Source organism: Danio rerio, chromosome 8, assembly GCF_049306965.1.
Source record: "Danio rerio strain Tuebingen ecotype United States chromosome 8, GRCz12tu, whole genome shotgun sequence".
NCBI classification, from domain to species: domain Eukaryota; kingdom Metazoa; phylum Chordata; class Actinopteri; order Cypriniformes; family Danionidae; genus Danio; species Danio rerio.
The window spans coordinates 48,522,343-48,540,307 of record NC_133183.1 but is presented as its reverse complement, the minus strand read 5'-3'; the positions used below and the strand labels follow the sequence as shown (position 1 = coordinate 48,540,307).

General features: G+C 35.3%; 2 protein-coding genes across 4 annotated transcripts in view; one reads left to right on the top strand and one right to left on the bottom strand.

Annotated features, from left to right (window-relative positions):
• ggt1a (gamma-glutamyltransferase 1a) overlaps positions 1-17,965 on the top strand; it is a 77,939-nt gene that overhangs the window by 10,679 nt on the left and 49,295 nt on the right. The window lies entirely within an intron of this gene.
• The window catches only part of lrrc75ba (leucine rich repeat containing 75Ba), an 83,894-nt gene that overhangs the window by 57,422 nt on the left and 8,507 nt on the right, over positions 1-17,965 (bottom strand). For all 3 annotated transcript variants that reach the window (XM_073910975.1, XM_073910974.1, XM_009304170.5), the window contains exon 2: positions 5,485-5,613. In XM_073910975.1, coding sequence (XP_073767076.1) covers positions 5,485-5,613 — 129 coding nt within the window. The remainder of the gene's footprint in view (positions 1-5,484; positions 5,614-17,965) is intronic.

Genomic DNA, 17,965 nt, shown 5'->3' with positions numbered 1-17,965 from the left:
TACAGTAATGTTACTGTTTTATGAAATACAGCAGCTACTGGATAATTGTTGCCAGTAACTTACTGTTAATTTAACAAGAAATCGTTTACAGTGCAGATAAAGTGTACAAACTGGATTCCTCTACATAATTGTGGATATGAACATCATGAAATTACACTGCTGGGTTGCCTTCTATTAATAACTTGCACCCTGCTTAGGAAATCTCCGGACCTCCCGCAGGCACAAGAGAGGTGACGGTTTAACATTTAGAGATGCAAAACCGATGCGAAGGCAATGAGGGTACGCTGCAGACTGTAGGAGGTGGAATAAATCATGGCATCAAATATTTATGCAGGAACAGGTGTGATGTTAAACCAGTGCCATTTTGATACCTTTGTGAAACCTTTAACTTTTTCCTTTTTATGAAGAAGTAAAAAGCAAAAAGCTGAGGGAGCAATTTAGTTCACAGGTGCTCTACTTTAGTCAGTAGTTTTATAACCGCAAACCAGCTTATGTGGACAGGAACTGTGCTGCAAAAGTACTGTGCATTTTAATGAAGTCGCTGTCTTTGTTTTCAGATCAGACACAGCTTCTTTTATGCAAATGAGGGTAATTATAGCATAAGCCATGACAATGATTAACATTTTATTTCCACCTGTGATTTAAAATAATAATTATGGAATGTTTGAAACTGTTCAAGTCAGTTTATGTGTAAAAACGATGATGTAAATGAGTGTTATAATTTTGTATACACACTGGTCGAAGAATGGTATGCCAGACTGTGGTTGTGTATTGTATTGTAATCAAAATCCATTTCCTTAAAGACCTCCATTAATCTCAGAATCTCATAATTCAATTTTTTTGGTCATACATTTAACTAATTATTTTATGATTATTAATTTTTATACAATAATTACTGTTATATGTATTTCACAATTATGACAACTTTTTTATCCCACAATTATAACTATCACAGTTTTGACTTTTGACATGGATCTTTTAATAATTTTGCCTTTTTTTTTTCATTATTATAACTTAACTTGTATCTCTTAATATCGTTCCTAGTATATAATACAATATAATCATTCCATATAATATACACTCACCGGCCACTTTAGGTACTCCTTACTAGTACCGGGTTGGATACCTTTTGCCTTCAGAACTGCCTCAATCCTTCATGGCATAAGATTCAACAAGGTAATGGAAATATTCCTCAGAGTTTTTGGTGCATATTGACATAATAGAATCACGCAGTTTCTATAGATTTGTTGGCTGCACATCCATGATGCAAATCTCCTGTTCCACCACATCCCAAAGGAGCTCTATTAGATTGAGATCAAGTGACTGTGGAGGCCATTTGAGTACAGTGAAGTAATTGTCATATTCAAAAAATACGTTGGTCTGAGTATTTCAGATACTGCTAATCTACTGGGATTTTCATGCACAAGAGTTGACAGAGAACTGTCAGAAAAAGAGAAAGTATCCAGTGAGCGGCAGTTCTGTGGGTGCAAATGCTTTGTTGATGCCAGAGGTCACAGGAGAATGGCCAGACTAATTCCAGCTGATAGAAAGGCAACAGTAACTCAAATAACCACTCGTTACAACTAAGGTATGCAGAAGAGCCTCTCTGAAAGCACAACACATCAAACTTTGAGGCAGATGGGCTACAGTAGCAGAAGACCCAACCAGGTTCAACTCCGGTTAGTGCCACTCCACAACTGTGTGATGCTATCATGTCAATATGGACCAAACTCTGAGGAATATTTCCAGTACCTTGTTGAATCTATGCCATGCAGGACAAAGGCAGTTCTGAAAGCAAAAGGGGGTCCACCTAGTACTAGTAAGCTGTACCTAATAAAGTGGCCAGTAAGTGTATATACTGTTGATGATCTTGACTTTCTTTCTCATAATTGACTTAATGCAAATTACATATATCTATCAAATTATTATTTATTAATTTCCAATTATAACTTTATATCATCATTTTGAAACAATCTCACATTTTGAATTTATGACAGATCTCATAATTTCAATGTTTTTGTCATAATTTTGACAGCATATGTCATGATTTACTTAATATTCCATGTAGAAATGTCAACATTTTGCATTTTTGTCATAAATATGATAAACTGGCCTCATATTTATGACTAAGCAGGTCACAATTGCAATATACCAAAGCATGATTTGTTTTTCAATACAATACCAAAGTCATAGTATTGCACCATATTTAGTAGCGTCACATATTTGTCAGAATTTGTCTTTTTCTGTATCATACACTGATTTGCATAATTCCCGTGGTGAACTGGGTTTCACTGGGCTAAATTCCTGTCTGACTCTCTGCCATACTCAGTGTGCTACTTTTTGGCAGTCATCTTTCTGATACAGTGAAATTCAGCCACTGTCACTTGCAGAGCAGGTCGGGTATAGAAGCGTGCAGTTTCCTAGTGACAGTTTCCTTACAGTCCTGTAGTTTCTACCGAATGTCATACTGAGGCTCTGACAGACACACTGAGATATCCATCTAATTTAATGCATCTGCTCTTATACTCTGCAAGAGCCTCTGGGTTCTGCAGCTATATTAATCATGAGAAGAAACAGAAAAAGATCTGCATGCTATTATGGACAATCTTTAATGATAAGAATATGAGAATGATACAGACCATATTAGTCTTTAATAAATTGCTGGGTTTTTATTATGCCCTGCAGCCTGTATGGCTTACGAATCAACACTTCAGCAGGAAAAGTGAAATGAGTCTCAATGGAATGGCCGGTGGTGCTGATTCAAAGATTCCCGATTACTGTTAGGCTGACTTAAGGTGCACCAATGCTTTGCTGATCTTCAATCATATCACACCTTCAGCAAATTCAGATTAAGCCTTGCAAAAGACAAGGAATAGCTTCAAAATATGATTCAATTTAGGAATTATAGTTAGCTTATTTTGCTTTATTTCATCTGTTTTTTTTTATCAAGAGATGTGCTTGAATTAATGAATGAAGTATTTATGAATTGATTGGATATATCCTGCATTAGCATATATACTGAATATGTAGATAATGTAATTGAAGTTTATTTTAGCTAGAATGAATATGCGAGTTATCTTCATGCCACCAAAATATCCTGGTTTGCTCCTGAGTTGTGTTGTGGATGAAATCTAGGCTAAATTATAATCTCACGAATTTTATAAAGTGTATTGGCATCCTTTTACTTAACGAGGTGGTCCATTATGATATCATATTCTAAACTTTAGTTGATGTGTCATGTAGCTTTGTGAACATAAACAACATCTCTGAATGTAATATGCTTAAAGTTCAATGCAAAAGGAGACATTGGCCTTTTACAAAGTTAGCTAAGCAAAGCTTACAGCAAACGAAGTTAGGGGAAAACAAAAAATACATCTGGGTTAGTGAGAGCACAAGGCTTACAGTTAGACGCATTCACCACACCTCGCACAGCGAAGGGGTCTGGCTAGATGCAAGGTAAAGTTATAGCAGAGAAAGCTAAAACGGCATCCAAATGCTGCTAATTCCACAGAGCTTCTTCTGTTTCTGTATTTGGGCTTCCAAAGGACACATCAATTGAATTTTAATTATGTTCCAGAGTATTATAAAAAAAGATATAGCTCTAGCATTTGACAAAGAACAGCTTTCAGAATCTCTTCCAGTTCAGTGCTGGATTTAGCTAAAAACTCCTCCAACCAACGAAGCTGTGGATTGTGAGCCACAACCTGCAGTATTTTTATTTGTTAAAATTGATCTATTACATGCATAATTTCTAGCGTTAATGGTATGTTGTAGTAAGGATGTAAACAAGGATGTAAACAAGGGAAAATGATCTTTGGGATTAAGCTGCAAATTCACATTTATCCCCAAATCACTGTAAACACACTCTCCTCAGCAGCACTGCAGTGTGTCTCTATACGGCAGCTTTCCCTGCGTTCCACATCTCAAATAACCAACTCGAAAAATATATGTGAACGTTTTATATTGCTTACACATGGTTTTTCCGAATAGTTGACTTTTTATTCTGACACTTTTTATTTTAAAAGAACAATCCAACCAATCCGTGAATGACAGCACGTTATGTTAGCTGACCAATCAGAGCCTCTTGAGGGCAGGCCTTTCAGAAGAACTAGGAAATATGACAGTTTATAGTGTGATATATAAATAACGTGATTTTTTTACAAGTAAAGCATAAGCACAAATTGCTTTGCATCTTATAAACACAACCAAGCCTTAAAAACACACTGTGAACCACCCCTTTAAGAAAATTCACAGTAAGAGCTGAGTGATATGACATGTTGCACAAGTGTGCATTAAACAATTATACTCGGTAGTCTATAAGTGTTTCCCTAATTACATAAATTCATGGCGAATTTCACAATATACATGTTAAACTAACACAAGATATATTAAAACAGACCTAATGCCTCTTTGGTGTCGAGCTGAATAAAATTATAATCTGTTTTTCCTGAATTTTGAATTCTGCTGAGATGTGAATTTATTCATTTTCAAATGAAGAGTCCCACATAGATAGTGTGTTAAATACAACTTAAAAATAAGAGGAAAAATATCATTGTTGTTATCGCACTAGTAAACTTTGTGGCCAGTCAATTGCAGCCCAGGGCATGTATATTAATGACCCTGTGTGGATCAGAGCATTTTGTTCCGATTGACCTCTAATTTTTCACCTGTATTCTACACTCATGAGGAATCAATGGGATTTGAGGCTTGCGGTATGTCATTTCAATGTAATCTTGTTATTCAGCTATGACATATCCAGAATATCTCACTAATATTGAATCACAAGTCTGTATTACTTCTGTGCTTCTGAAGTAGAATAACTGAGTTTAATAGCAATAGTTTTACCGACATTGGAGATTTTGAGCCCTGCTCTAAATGCATAAAAAATAAAATATGCATGATGTAACAGTCCTAATGCAACATTTTTAACATCTATGTACATCTTTTTCCTTTTTTTACATACTGTATCTGAAAGAAATGGCACAAGAAAGTCTACCTTTGCAAAAATAATGAATACAACCTCCACAAACAGACAGATAAACTGCATACTCTAATTTTAGAACTGTAGCATATACCGCTTGCTTAGTACATAATTTGCAACAGCATAAAGTCAAAGGAAACTGTGTTATTAAACAGTGAATCAAAACAGAATTGCAACAACCGTAAGAAATCGATTCTTGGCATCAAGTCAATCGATTCCAGAACCAAAAATGGATTTCTGAAATGTCAGAAACAAACGCCCATTCCCTGCATACAGAGTTTAACACGAACAAATGAACAAACTAGACACCTTATTTATCATTCCCTGCCATTTTGTATCACATTTGTTAGCCAAGCGTGGGTTACAAACTGTGAGTGAGCTCAATTTGATGACTGCCGTAAATCAGTACAACTAATTACTATACGCAAACACATTTCTTTCCATTTACTTGAAGTTGTAATCAACAAAGCAAAGAAAGTACAGGCTGGAAGTGAATGACTCACCTTCTTTGGGCACTGCATGTCTCTGGCCAGGCTCAGCAGGAGCTCATGAGATATGGGGTCCACAAGGTTTAGGAAAGCTGCGTTCTTATAGAGGATATCATTGAGTGACGTACCCTCTAATCCCAGGTCCTAAAGAAGAAGATATAAAGAGAGTACATATTATCAGTTAGTTTCATCACTCTCGAATTTTTGTTCAGCTATCAAAGTATTACTATACCACAAATACAGTCAAAGGGAACAAAATTAGCCATCCTGTGAATTTAATTCTTTTTCACATATTTCCCAAGCAATGTTAAACAGGCCAATGATTTTCAGTATTTCCTATTAAATATATATATTTTTCCTTCTTGATAGTCTTTTTGGGTTTGGTTTGCCTGAAAGCACAAATGTTAGATTAAACCAAGGTTGGCTAATGACTTGCCTAATTAACCTATATTGCCAAGCTAACCCAATAATGCTAATTATGTCTTTAAATTGCACGTAAAGCTGAAAACTAACATCTTACTAAATAACTAGTAAAATATTATGTGCTGTCATCATGGCAAAGAAAAAAATTAATTGTTACAAGTTAATTATTATAACTTTTACATATAAAAAAAACTCAGTACACTTTATTGATTGATATCTGTGCTAAGACAGCAATAGGCCATTTACTACAATAGCAATAGGTTCACTAATGCAGCATGTGCACATTGATACATACATTTTGTCACCTTGGAATTATAAGGTTCTATTTGCGTTCTGAATGATTTTGAGATATTGAGCTCAAAGTTTTTGCATTCCATAGCAAACAATATGTGTGTAACATTTGTTTTTTTTTTTAAATATAAAGCCTTAAAATGTAAACGACTTATAAAAAAACATCCCATAATGTAAATAAGTTGTTATTTAATAAGAATATGTCAATAACTCAATTTTGACAAATTTCAGATAGAACATTAAAATTCTAAGGAGACTATTTGTTCTTAAGCAACAATCACAGCTGTAATAATGACACAGCGGTAATCTACACTCCCCATGCAACCTCTTTGTTGGGTCACCTGTTCAACTAATTTTTGATACCAATATCTAACCAGCCAATCACATGGCAGCAACCAGAAGCATTTAGGTTGATGTTCTCAAACAAGTTGCTAGATTTCAAATTACCAACACAATCTTTAGAAAGAGGAGGAATAGTGATTTTAAAGGGACCTCCTCAACATGCTGGACCGCCAGACACGTGATACAGCGCTCGTGTCTGTCATCCGAGGCAAGAAAACCACCGTATCCAGAAATGGACGGTCGTAATGACATTTTTTAAAAAGACGTGCTGCTCGACTGTGTTGCTGTCTTAGGGGATCTGCTCTGAGTGACAACTGCTCTCTTATCTACCAACAAGATGTTCAGGGGATGGGAAATGAGCCCAGTTCGACTAACACTGTCACGTCGTTGCCTGCACTAGTAGGACTGGTTTCTCAGCCAAATCAGGTTAGCAGAATATAACTCTTCAGTCTCTTAGTGAGAGGCTCTGAAGCGAAGCTTACTGTGCACACGCAAGCTATATACTCTACTAATGATTAATCAATGCCACCTGCAGAGCCGAGCTCTGACAACTCATTGGCATTCATTGGCTCATTTTCTTACTCTTCAGAGTGATTGGTCAACTAGCGTCCTCCCAAAGTGTCTTCCAGACACACGTCAGAGTTTCCATAAAGGGGAATGACAATTCTGTCATCATTTACTCACCCTCTACTTCTATCAAACATTTTTAGGTTTCTTTCATTTAATGAACACAAAGGAAGATATACTGAACAATGTTGGAAAAAACAGCACTTTCCATTAGTACTATGAAGGTCAATGGCTGTTGGTTTTCACCATTCTTCAGATTTTGTTGTTTTTTGCTCAGCAGAAAAAAGCAATCTATAAAAACGTAGATCACTTGATTGTGAGAAACTTTTCTGGTGCGGTCAGATTGCTCAGTAGCTCAAATTGTATGCTGTTATACTTGTGTGTGACAGAGCACTTCAGGTCTAGTGAAGCACAGTTTCACAAAAGAGGTAAATCAAGGTAAAACTACATGGTCACAGTGGATTTTCTCTCATGTTTTCTGTTGAAAACACTATTGGATGGGTTTAGGGAAGGGTTTAGGTCAGTGGTTCGCTGATGTAGGTAATGTGATTTGTGCAACAAGCCCTCCTTTTTACAGAAGACTACAAGATGTTTTTGAAACATTTAACAAAACATATTCTAAATACTATATTTCAGATTCACAAAAATGTAGACCGCACTCTCTAGTGTATTTGACACCAGAAAAAAAATCGAAAAAATCTTATAAAGCAATGTATTCTATGCTTCATAAAAATATAGGCTGAGCTGAGATGTGTATTTCTAATAGGTCTGGGCCGGAAAACCAAATTGTCAGAGTTGTTAGTGTGGCTTTGCATATGAACAGACACATGCAATTCAGGAGTATTCCGATTACATACCCCTATATACATTTCAGGAGAAAATTGTATTTCTTGCTTTCTGGAACCGTTCTTCACCGGACTCAAACCCTGTTGTCTTGGTCAAAAAGAAAAGTATTGGTGTTGTACCATCCCATATCATTCGTTTTGCAGATGAAATGCAGCCATACATTGCTCTGGCTACACAATCCGCGATCTCCAGAAATGTATATGGGGCTACGTTTTCATTCTGTGTGACTATGTGTCATTATACAATTAACAATTCAGCAACATCAAGCTCAGTTGTAACTTTTAGCCATCAATTTAACCAGTTATTTGGGTTTTGTCTTTAAGAACAGCTGCATGTGAGACAGTAAACTTTTTTATTATGACAGCTCAATAGTACCTTTTTTGCTCTGTTCTGGAATAGATTTGGGCCCGTTTTAGCCCATGCTAATAAAGATAAAGTTCTTTTTTTTAGAGAGTGTTCATTATAACTAAACACCACATGTCATTCTTCTCCACTCCTCAAATTCACACAGTGCACAGTGTACAGAATAAAAACACCCAGTTCCTCATTTAAAACAAGAAGAGACTGTCCAAAGACTGTGCCACTTCATTCAAAATAGTAGCAAGACTGATATTATGAGAATCCATTGGAGTTGGGCAGTTTAGCTGACAGACGTAAAAAATGACCTGAAATTGGAGATAACAGCGCTATACGTATAAATGCAGAAATAGATAGATTATATTGTAGAATCCACTACTGTGGTTTAAATGTGCTTGATTTTTATTTTTAGAAAAAAGGTTGTATATTTTAGTATGCATCTAAATTACTTTTGACGGTTGCCCCAAAGTCAACTAGCCCACCAGGGAAAGTACTGTTTCCGTAAAAGTCAAGAACATAACTTTTATGTATTATGCAACTTTGATTTACATAGACAAGAATAACTCTAGAATGACAAGATTGGGGTGTTTCACTGAAACGGCAAGAGAGAAAGACGCAGACTTTCAGGAACAGAGAGGGGATTATGAAACTGCCTCCATTGGGTTATTAATATTCAAAGACTAGATGCTTTTATCTATGGTGACTTGCATATTCTGATTGGAACAGGTCTTTGCACTCAGAGAGTGGTTGGAGAGTGCATTTTTAAATGTGTTTAGCTGGAAAGGAGACACCCACACCCACCCACCTCTCCGTCCCCTACTCCTCTCCATCCATCCAACACATTTTCTCTATTTTTCCATTATCGTGTGCTGAGTCTCAATCGCACAGAAAAATGGACCACAGGGTCACTTCAGCTGCTGGAAAGACCTGCTTGAATTTCCAGAATGAATCGTGGACGGTGTTGGTTTGATGATTGAGCTTGCGTGGTTTCTTTCATCCTAGGCTCATTAGAAAATTGTGCCTGCGACGGCAATATCATGTTGCTTCTTGCACATTTCATGACATTTTCAAATAAAATCTCCTGTTAATGGTACTAAAGGCACCCCAGCAAGCACTTTCTATTTTAAAAAGATGTCTAATAGATGTCTAATAGATGTCTGAACATAGTCGTCTTGGCTAAAACAAGGCTAAATTTGAGCTGTCAGTGAAAATCTAATAGTTGTCTAAGAATAGGGCTGAAAGGTGAGTAGCACATCCGCCTCACAGCAAAAAGGTTGCTGGTTTAAGCCTCGGCTGGGTCAGTTGGTGTTTCTGTGTGGAGTTTGCATGTTCTCCCTGTGTTTGCATGGGTTTCCTCCGGGTTCTCCGGTTTTCCCCTTAAGTCCAAAAACATAGTTGAATTGGGTAGGCTAAATTATCTGTGGTGTATGAGTGTGAATAAACGTGTATGGATGTTTCCTAGTGATGGGTTGCAGCTGGAAGGGCTTCCGCTGCGTAAAATATGCTGGATAAGTTGACGGTTCATTCTGCTTTGGCGACCCCAGATTAATAAAGGGACTAAGTCAAAAGACAAATGAATGAATGTCTAAGAAAAAGTCTAAAAAAGGCCAAAACTAGACTAGTCATCAAATAAACAGAAGTGCATATACACATATAAAGTCTGTCTAATCTGTCTATTTGACGAATAGGTCTAATTTTGGGCTACTCTTTGAGGGCTATTAGATTTTCAATGACAGCCCAAGTTTAACCTTGTTTTAGCCAAGCTGTCTACGTTTAGATGTCCAATCGACATCTATAAAAAAAATTTCTACCTCTATGTTCTTGTAAACTTGTATAATGTCTTTAATAAAAGACATGACAATTTGTAAAACACTGACAGAAATGTGAATGATGTGAATTTCACATTTTCTGACAGGAAACTCTGCAAGGCGTTAAGGTATTTCATTGAATGTACAGTTGAAGTCATAATTATTAGCCCCATCCCCCCATCCCCCCCCCCCCCCCCCGTTTATTTTTCCCCAATTTCTGTTTAACGAAGAGAAGATTTTTTTCAACAAATTTCTAAACAAAATAGTTTTAATAATTCATCTCTAACAACTTTTATTTGATCTTTGCCATGATGACAGTAAATAATATTTGACTAGATATTTCAAGACAGATATTTCTTCTTCAGCTTGAAGTAACTTTAAAAGACTTAACTAGGTTAATTAGGTTAACTTGGCAGGTCAGGGTTATAAGGCAAGTTATTGTATAGTGATGGTTTGCTCTGTAGACTATTAAAAAATTAGCTTAAAGGGGCTAATAATTTTGTCTTTGAAATGTGTTTTAAAAAATTAAAAACTGCTTTTATTCTGGCTGAAATACAACAAATAAGACTTTCTCCAGAAGAAAAAAAATTATCAGACATACTGTGAAAATTTCTTTGCTCTGTCAAACGTTGCTTGGGAAATATTTAAAAAAGAAAAAAAAATCAAAGGGGGGCTAATAGTTCTGACTTCAACTGTATCAGTGAATTTCTCATATTTTGAAAGTAATATGATGAAAATACATACAATTCTGTTTTAGCACTGTTTTTGTAACAAAATCAATGTCTCCTATCATTATTTTACATTACAAATGGATTGAGTTTGCTTTAAATTATACATTTGTTGTATATAATTCCAATGAAAATGAAAGAAATATGCTTAAAGCCACCGTTCTAGAATCATAAACTGACACTAAATGTTTCTTATTAAAAGTATTGAAGTACCTAAAATGATGTCAATGATGACTGAGTAACATTAATTTGCTTGGTGGAAATAATCATCTACACATTGTCTTCAAAAACAATAAGTGTTTATAGGGTTAAACTCCTTGTCTAAGGAATGTAAATGTCAGTGGTGTTCTATGAGATCCAGACAGCAAGTGAGCAGAATATGAAAAAAGCACATAACAAGATGTGTTGGCCCAGTTATGTGAACGCACACACACATATCTCACAGGGTGGGTAAGATGGATGGTTTTGTGTTTGTCTAATGATGCTAGGCTCTGATCAAACCATTTTGGCTTAGAAATAAACAACACACTTAAAGACAAACAAAGAAAGCACAATAAAAGTCAACTCAAATCGACCTCTTGAAGAGATCAAGCAAATGAGTAAGATGATATTTTATATAAATAAAATCTTTTAGAAAACAATTCCTGATGCGGTGACTTCCAAACATTCCTATAAATAACATCTCTATGATAAGCCTTTTGAGAAAGAGACTTTGAGAGAAAACACCAAAAACTGGGTGACAGCTGTCTGAAGTGATATCATGCAAGATCTGTTACTGTTTTTCTATCTTTTTATGCAGTCTGGCTAGCTGATATCTCTAGATCCAATGCCAAAATAGGTTTTCATCAATCCGAGATCACTAGCAATCCTGCCACTAACACACATTTCGGTAAGTACTAGTGAAAGACGAGGCAAGACGCTCCCCTGAAAAAATCAGCTTTTCTTATATTCAACTTTATTTATTAGGTCTGGACAGGTCTGAAGTTAGTCTGCATATTTCGTTTACGCTGAATTGTATTGCTAATTTACATCAAGTGTAATATTAAATACTTATGTTCGTTTTGTAATCCATATTCAAACCCTTTTCATTTCACCGCATTGCTAGTCTGAGCTCAGCCAGAGCTGTTGAGTTCAGCAAAGCTTCATTTGACAGCTTATGACAGCCAGAGACTAAAAATAATGCTGAGTCTGCCGAACAGTTTGTCCTCCTAATCTCCTTCATATCGCTCTAAAATACAGTATTTTGGGTATAATTAAAATAGGTCAGATTTAATATGTGGTCTGTGTGATTTGTGTATATGATCAATTCTGTGTTAAAGGGGTCCAACCCTGCTTTTTCAATTTTTAAATGTTAGTCAGTCTGTAGCATGCAAGATTGAGCATAAAAAGATATCGGTCCCACTTTATATTAATGGTCCTTAACTAACATGTACTTACACAGGAATTAATAGTTTGTTACAATGTACTAACTGTGTAAATTCGTGTACTTATGCTTGATTAAATACCTGTATGTAATTACATCTGTAATTAACTTCTGTAACTACATTTGTAAAAACACTGTTGACCATTCCCTACATCTTAACCCACCCATAAACCTATTCACACCACCCAACCCCTATCCCAACTCAAGAGCACCACTAGTGTTCTCAAATACTTTATGAACACAGTAAGTACATTGTATTTATTTTTTGATGTAAGTACATAATAGTTAAGGACACTTAATATAAAGTGGGACCAAGATATCTATATGGTATAAAATCTCAAAGTACACCTTAAAGAGAGCCTTATACGATGCAAAGCGATGTGTATTTTATCTTACTTTTATATTTTTTATATATCTTGCTTTGATTATGTACAGCTACTCAGTTAAAGCTAGACAATGTGCATTTAATAGATCAACTTTAACAAATAAAAATATTTAAAGGTTGTGGCTCACAATCCACAGCTTTGTCTATTATGGTTGAAGCTGAACTAAAGTTTCAATTATGCTATCGTAGTGGACCACCCCTTTAAAATTATCTCTTAAAGAACTACAACAAACGGTTTGTTTGGATTACAAGTGTTTTCTGGGGTTTACAATGTCAGATAGAGGCATGAATGCCAACTATGAAATTCAAATAACAGCATATATCAGTCCAAGGCACTCGAAAAATGTGGAAAATTTAAAAAGTGTTTATTCACATGGCTAAATCTTAAAAAACCGATGCGTTTTGGTAAGGAACTGCCTTCATCAGGGTAACAGTGAGCAGGTGCGTCTAGAGTCTCCTTTGAGTACTATGGTCAAATGACTCATTTAAACATCTCAACAGCCCTCAAATAATTTAACAAACTTGGTCAACTATCATCATTAATTCGGCATAGATAGGGGGGCATATAAACATACACAAACATACACTTGCATATTTGAGAAAATATATATATGGAACTAATAAACAAGCATGTACAGATGCTTAAACTTGGGATGTACATATATATACACCCATACGAAAACACATACATGAATAAATACATACACATATATAAACATGTACACATAAGAATGCATATACAAACACATTCATATTCAACAATATATGATGATAATCTGTAAAGCATATAGAAAAACAAAAAAGAAACCTGGAAATCTGGTTGGTTTTAATGTATAGATCCAAAAAAGTATCTCTGGGTTTTAATCTTTTTATCCTGTCTCCTCCTCTTGTAGAATTATAAACATGTTCAATTCCAACTATTTTTAATGAACTGGGATTGCCGTGACCTTAATTTTTATAATGTAGGGCCATAGGATATTGTGGATTACAGGTACGTATCGCATTTTTGTGCTCCGCTAATCTCAATTTTAATTTTCTCTTGGTCATTCCTATATAAAAGCATCCGCACAGATATTCTAGTCGATATACAACAAATGTAGTATTGAAATTAATGAATTAACTGATCTTAAATTCACAGCCCGATGATTGATCTCTAACTATGTTCATCTTAAGTATGTTATCACAATGATTACAATTACCACATCTGAAGTTTCCTGTTGTTTCTAAAAGAAATAATGTTGTTTATACAAATTTATATCCAAATCTCTCTTCCCTTAATACCAGAAATAAATTCTCATAATTTGGGGCAAAGTAAGCTTCCATAGCTGTTCTGTTTTGGATTAATATAAAATTCAAATAGTTGGGGTTGGGGGGTGACAAAACAGCGATACCATTATTGTTTTAATATGTCCTGCTTTATTAGTATGTGCATGGTTGTCTTGACCAATAATCTTACCTCATATTAATTTCTCTGATTAAATATTTGATATTTCAATTCCCAATTATGTGTAAGAACACATATTTTGTTGCTTGAGCATCTTAAGGCAATGCAAGGCAAGTTTATTTATATAGCACATTTCATATACAGTGGCAATTTAAAGTGCTTTACATAAACAGGAATAAAAGAGACACGTATAAATTAAACATCTATATATATATATATATATATATATATATATATATATATATATATATATATATATATATATATATATATATATATATATATAAATATATATATATATATATATATATATATATATATATATATATATATATATATATATATATATATATATATATATATATATATATATATATAAACAAAAAGTATAAAACAGATTAAAATGTGTGTAAACAGGTTATAAAAGAATTTAAATAAGAAAAAAGCATAATAGTGCGATCTGTCGGACGTAGCACAGTGCTCGTTCAGTATAGGCACAGCTAAACAGATAAAACTTAATAATACTTAAGACAAATGCAATAATAATCACAGTTAATGGAAGACAGTTGTTTGGCACTGCCATGTTAGTTTAAACTGCAGTGGAGAGATTAGAACTGCTGGATTTACAACATGTAAATTCAACAACTTGTCAGAAATTATATGAAAGTAAGTGGCTGTTTAAATGGGACAAGAATTTAATCAATAATCTAGTTTCCTAGAGGATGTGTATCTGATGTAACTTGCTGTTTGGCTGGTTACGAAGCACTAAGACAATCTAACCAATCACAATACATTTAATATTTTGGAAGGCAGGCCTTTATCAAACACAGAACTAATTGAGCTATTTGTGCAGAGCTGGGGACAAAAACATTGCCAAAATGTAAGTTATGTGAAAAACATTCTGTTTTTAGAACCAACCCCAAAACAGAATCCAGATATTGTAAAAGAGCATTAAAGGACCCCTATAAAGTTACTCTGAACAATCTGTGTGTTCTGTAGCAGTTTATGTAACACATATATAAGCAAAACTAGACTTAAACCCAATAAAAATAACATTTACACTGTCTGAATCATTTACATGTCATAAGCAGTATTCACATGTATTGGACAGACATTTCCGGATAATTACTGTAAATTTTTCGGAAAGGGAAATGTGTGAACAGGCCCTTAATGTAAATACCAGTAAACTTGTTCCAGCAATTTTCTGGGAAGAGAAGTTGTAACATTACCCGTAATTTGCTGAAATGCAGAAGAAAAATTGCTAGAAAGAGCGCGTTCATGTGTAGTACACGCTGACGTGAGACGTCTACTTTAGCCAATCAGAACATTCAGACGCACTCACATCCGCGCTGTTTATGTCAAGCCTTTGACTACTTTCCCTGACATTTAGCTTCTAGTTGTTAGTCAGATAATGTTTTTATGATCCTCCTTAATGCCAATTGTGAAAAAGATTATCGATAAAATGCTTATGATAAAACGCTGTGAGTTTACCTGCGAGCCCTGAATGTGGCGCTCATGCTCATGAAGGAGTGCTAGCACACAAACAAATGTACATCTCGACATGCAAAAGTGTTCCTCCATATGTGTACATCCTGTGTTTACATACGTATGTTCACAATACTTATTTGTAATGTAGTCAAATATAAAAACATCTAGCTGTGGTTCGCACTTATGTCTTTGGATGTCTCTGGGACAAAAGCAACTGCATGAATGCTAATGTGAAACCATGAACAAAAGTCTGACCGCTATTATGTTTACAAATACAATAGCAGCAGTTTAGAGCTTATTTCTGGTTGATGATGTCAGGATTTACCGGTATTTTGGAATGGATGTGTAAATGGTCTTCCCCAGAAAAATTCTGTAACGTCCTTGCCAGTGTGAACATATTTTTTTTAATTTACCGGTATGATTATTCCGGAAATTTTACAGGTATATACTGGTATTACTGTGTGAAAGAGGCTATAGTCACCATACAGAAAATACCAATTCTCTGAACATATATAAATACTTGATTTCATATGCAGCTTTAGGGGCTGTTTATAATGTTGGCAGGACACTTGATTACAGAACATTTGACTGGACAGAAAATCTGATGAAAAGCTGAAGTGCATTGTGATGTCATCAAAATAGTTGATCCTTATTGGTGGAAATGGCCGATGTGTGTTTTTTGAATGAGGTTTTTTAAATGGTATTGAAATAATAAAACTCATTTTAAAATGCAAAACTATAATAACCTTGAAAACTACAACTGTATTTTCACAAATATTTCATTTGACTTGCCCTCAATGAATGATGCTTCATCATCTTATGCTTGTTAAATTCATAAGCTGCGGTTTATCATCGTTATTCTTAATTATCCCATGTTCTCTTATCAGTTCCTTCCGAGTCCAGTGTAATTGTGTTAGGTCCTGTTAGCGGCTCTGAAACATGAGACTGGTTTTTAATTCTCTGTTTCTTAATAAAGACTGTGGATGCACACAGTGGGCCTCACTGAGGTCTCTGGTGACGGGCCTGTCGCCTCACAGGTACCCAGACTATCTTTCAGTGTTGATTAAAACACTCTCTGCTCTGGGACGCCAAATTCTCAATGTAATTAACAGCATATCCGGAGAGAGGGAGGCTGTAAAAAGAGGATTATAAAAAATGGATTTAAAAAAACAAAAACAAAAGAGTGACAACAGACAAACCATGGGGGATAATAGCATTAAAGGCTGAAAACATGTGAAGAGAGCCCACGGTGTGAATAATAACTGCACACAAGTGAATAATAGTTGTAGGATCTGCTGGTACAAGTCTTGCTTTTGATTTGTATGGCCCGTTGCATAGTGCTGACCAGCTGCACTTTTGCTGTTGGAAGATTTTGCAGCTGAAATAAATCATTGTGAACTAATTTAACTTCTAGTTTCATTTAATTATATGAATAAATATGCACTTATATGGCTGCATGTTAAACCATTCATGTTTTGTGAAAAAAAGTGTGTACATGGAACAAAGTGGTTTGTGCTATTTTTCACTGTTTTTATTTTTTAAGAAAATTATATGGTTATAGTTATGTGCTACTGCTGCCATAAAACATTTGAAAATCTTAGCATTAGGAGTGACATTTAAGTTTTGCTAAATGTCATTGTTATTGTTATAAAATACAATAACACTTTATTTTTCCTTCATAAGGTTATATGGGGCCAAAACTTAACCTATTAAAATATAACAATCAATCTGTAAAAGTACTTCATATAAGGACTGTCAAAATTAGCGCTTTATCGCACGTGATTAATTTGAAATATTTAATGCATAAAAAAACAATAACGCAAATAACGCAGTTGCAGTTTTTTTATTTCCTGCTGTGGCCGCCGTGTGTTCAGAGACAGCACATGCATAGAGGCGACCTTGGTGGCCGCCTAGGGCAGCAGAATTGTAAGCGAACCCACCGGTCCTCACATTCATCCGCTACACCCACCCTCTCCCTCATGGTCCTTTCTTTCATCCGTGAACCGGTCATTTTTGGGTTCAGGGCGGCGTGATTGCTGTTTCCCTAGAGCGCCAGTTCAGCTTGCTCCGGCCCTGCGTGTGTTTAACGTGCAAAGAAATTTGGATAAGACCAAGGACCCTCTTTTAGAAGGCAAGTTTCAGTATAAAACAATTAATGTCGCATCACCAGGCCATTCTGCATTTCCTCCAGAGTTTCATGCAATTTCGGGTGTTTCATCTTTAATATTTAGACTTTAACTGCAGTTCAGCAGTTCATTTTCATTCAGAATATTTTCATTCAGGATGTTTTAATGGAATTTGATACCGCATGGTGAACGGAAAGAATAGCCTCTGCATTTCGGGACTATCCTTTAAGGTAATCAAAAATCACTGCTTACATGATAGACTCTTAAT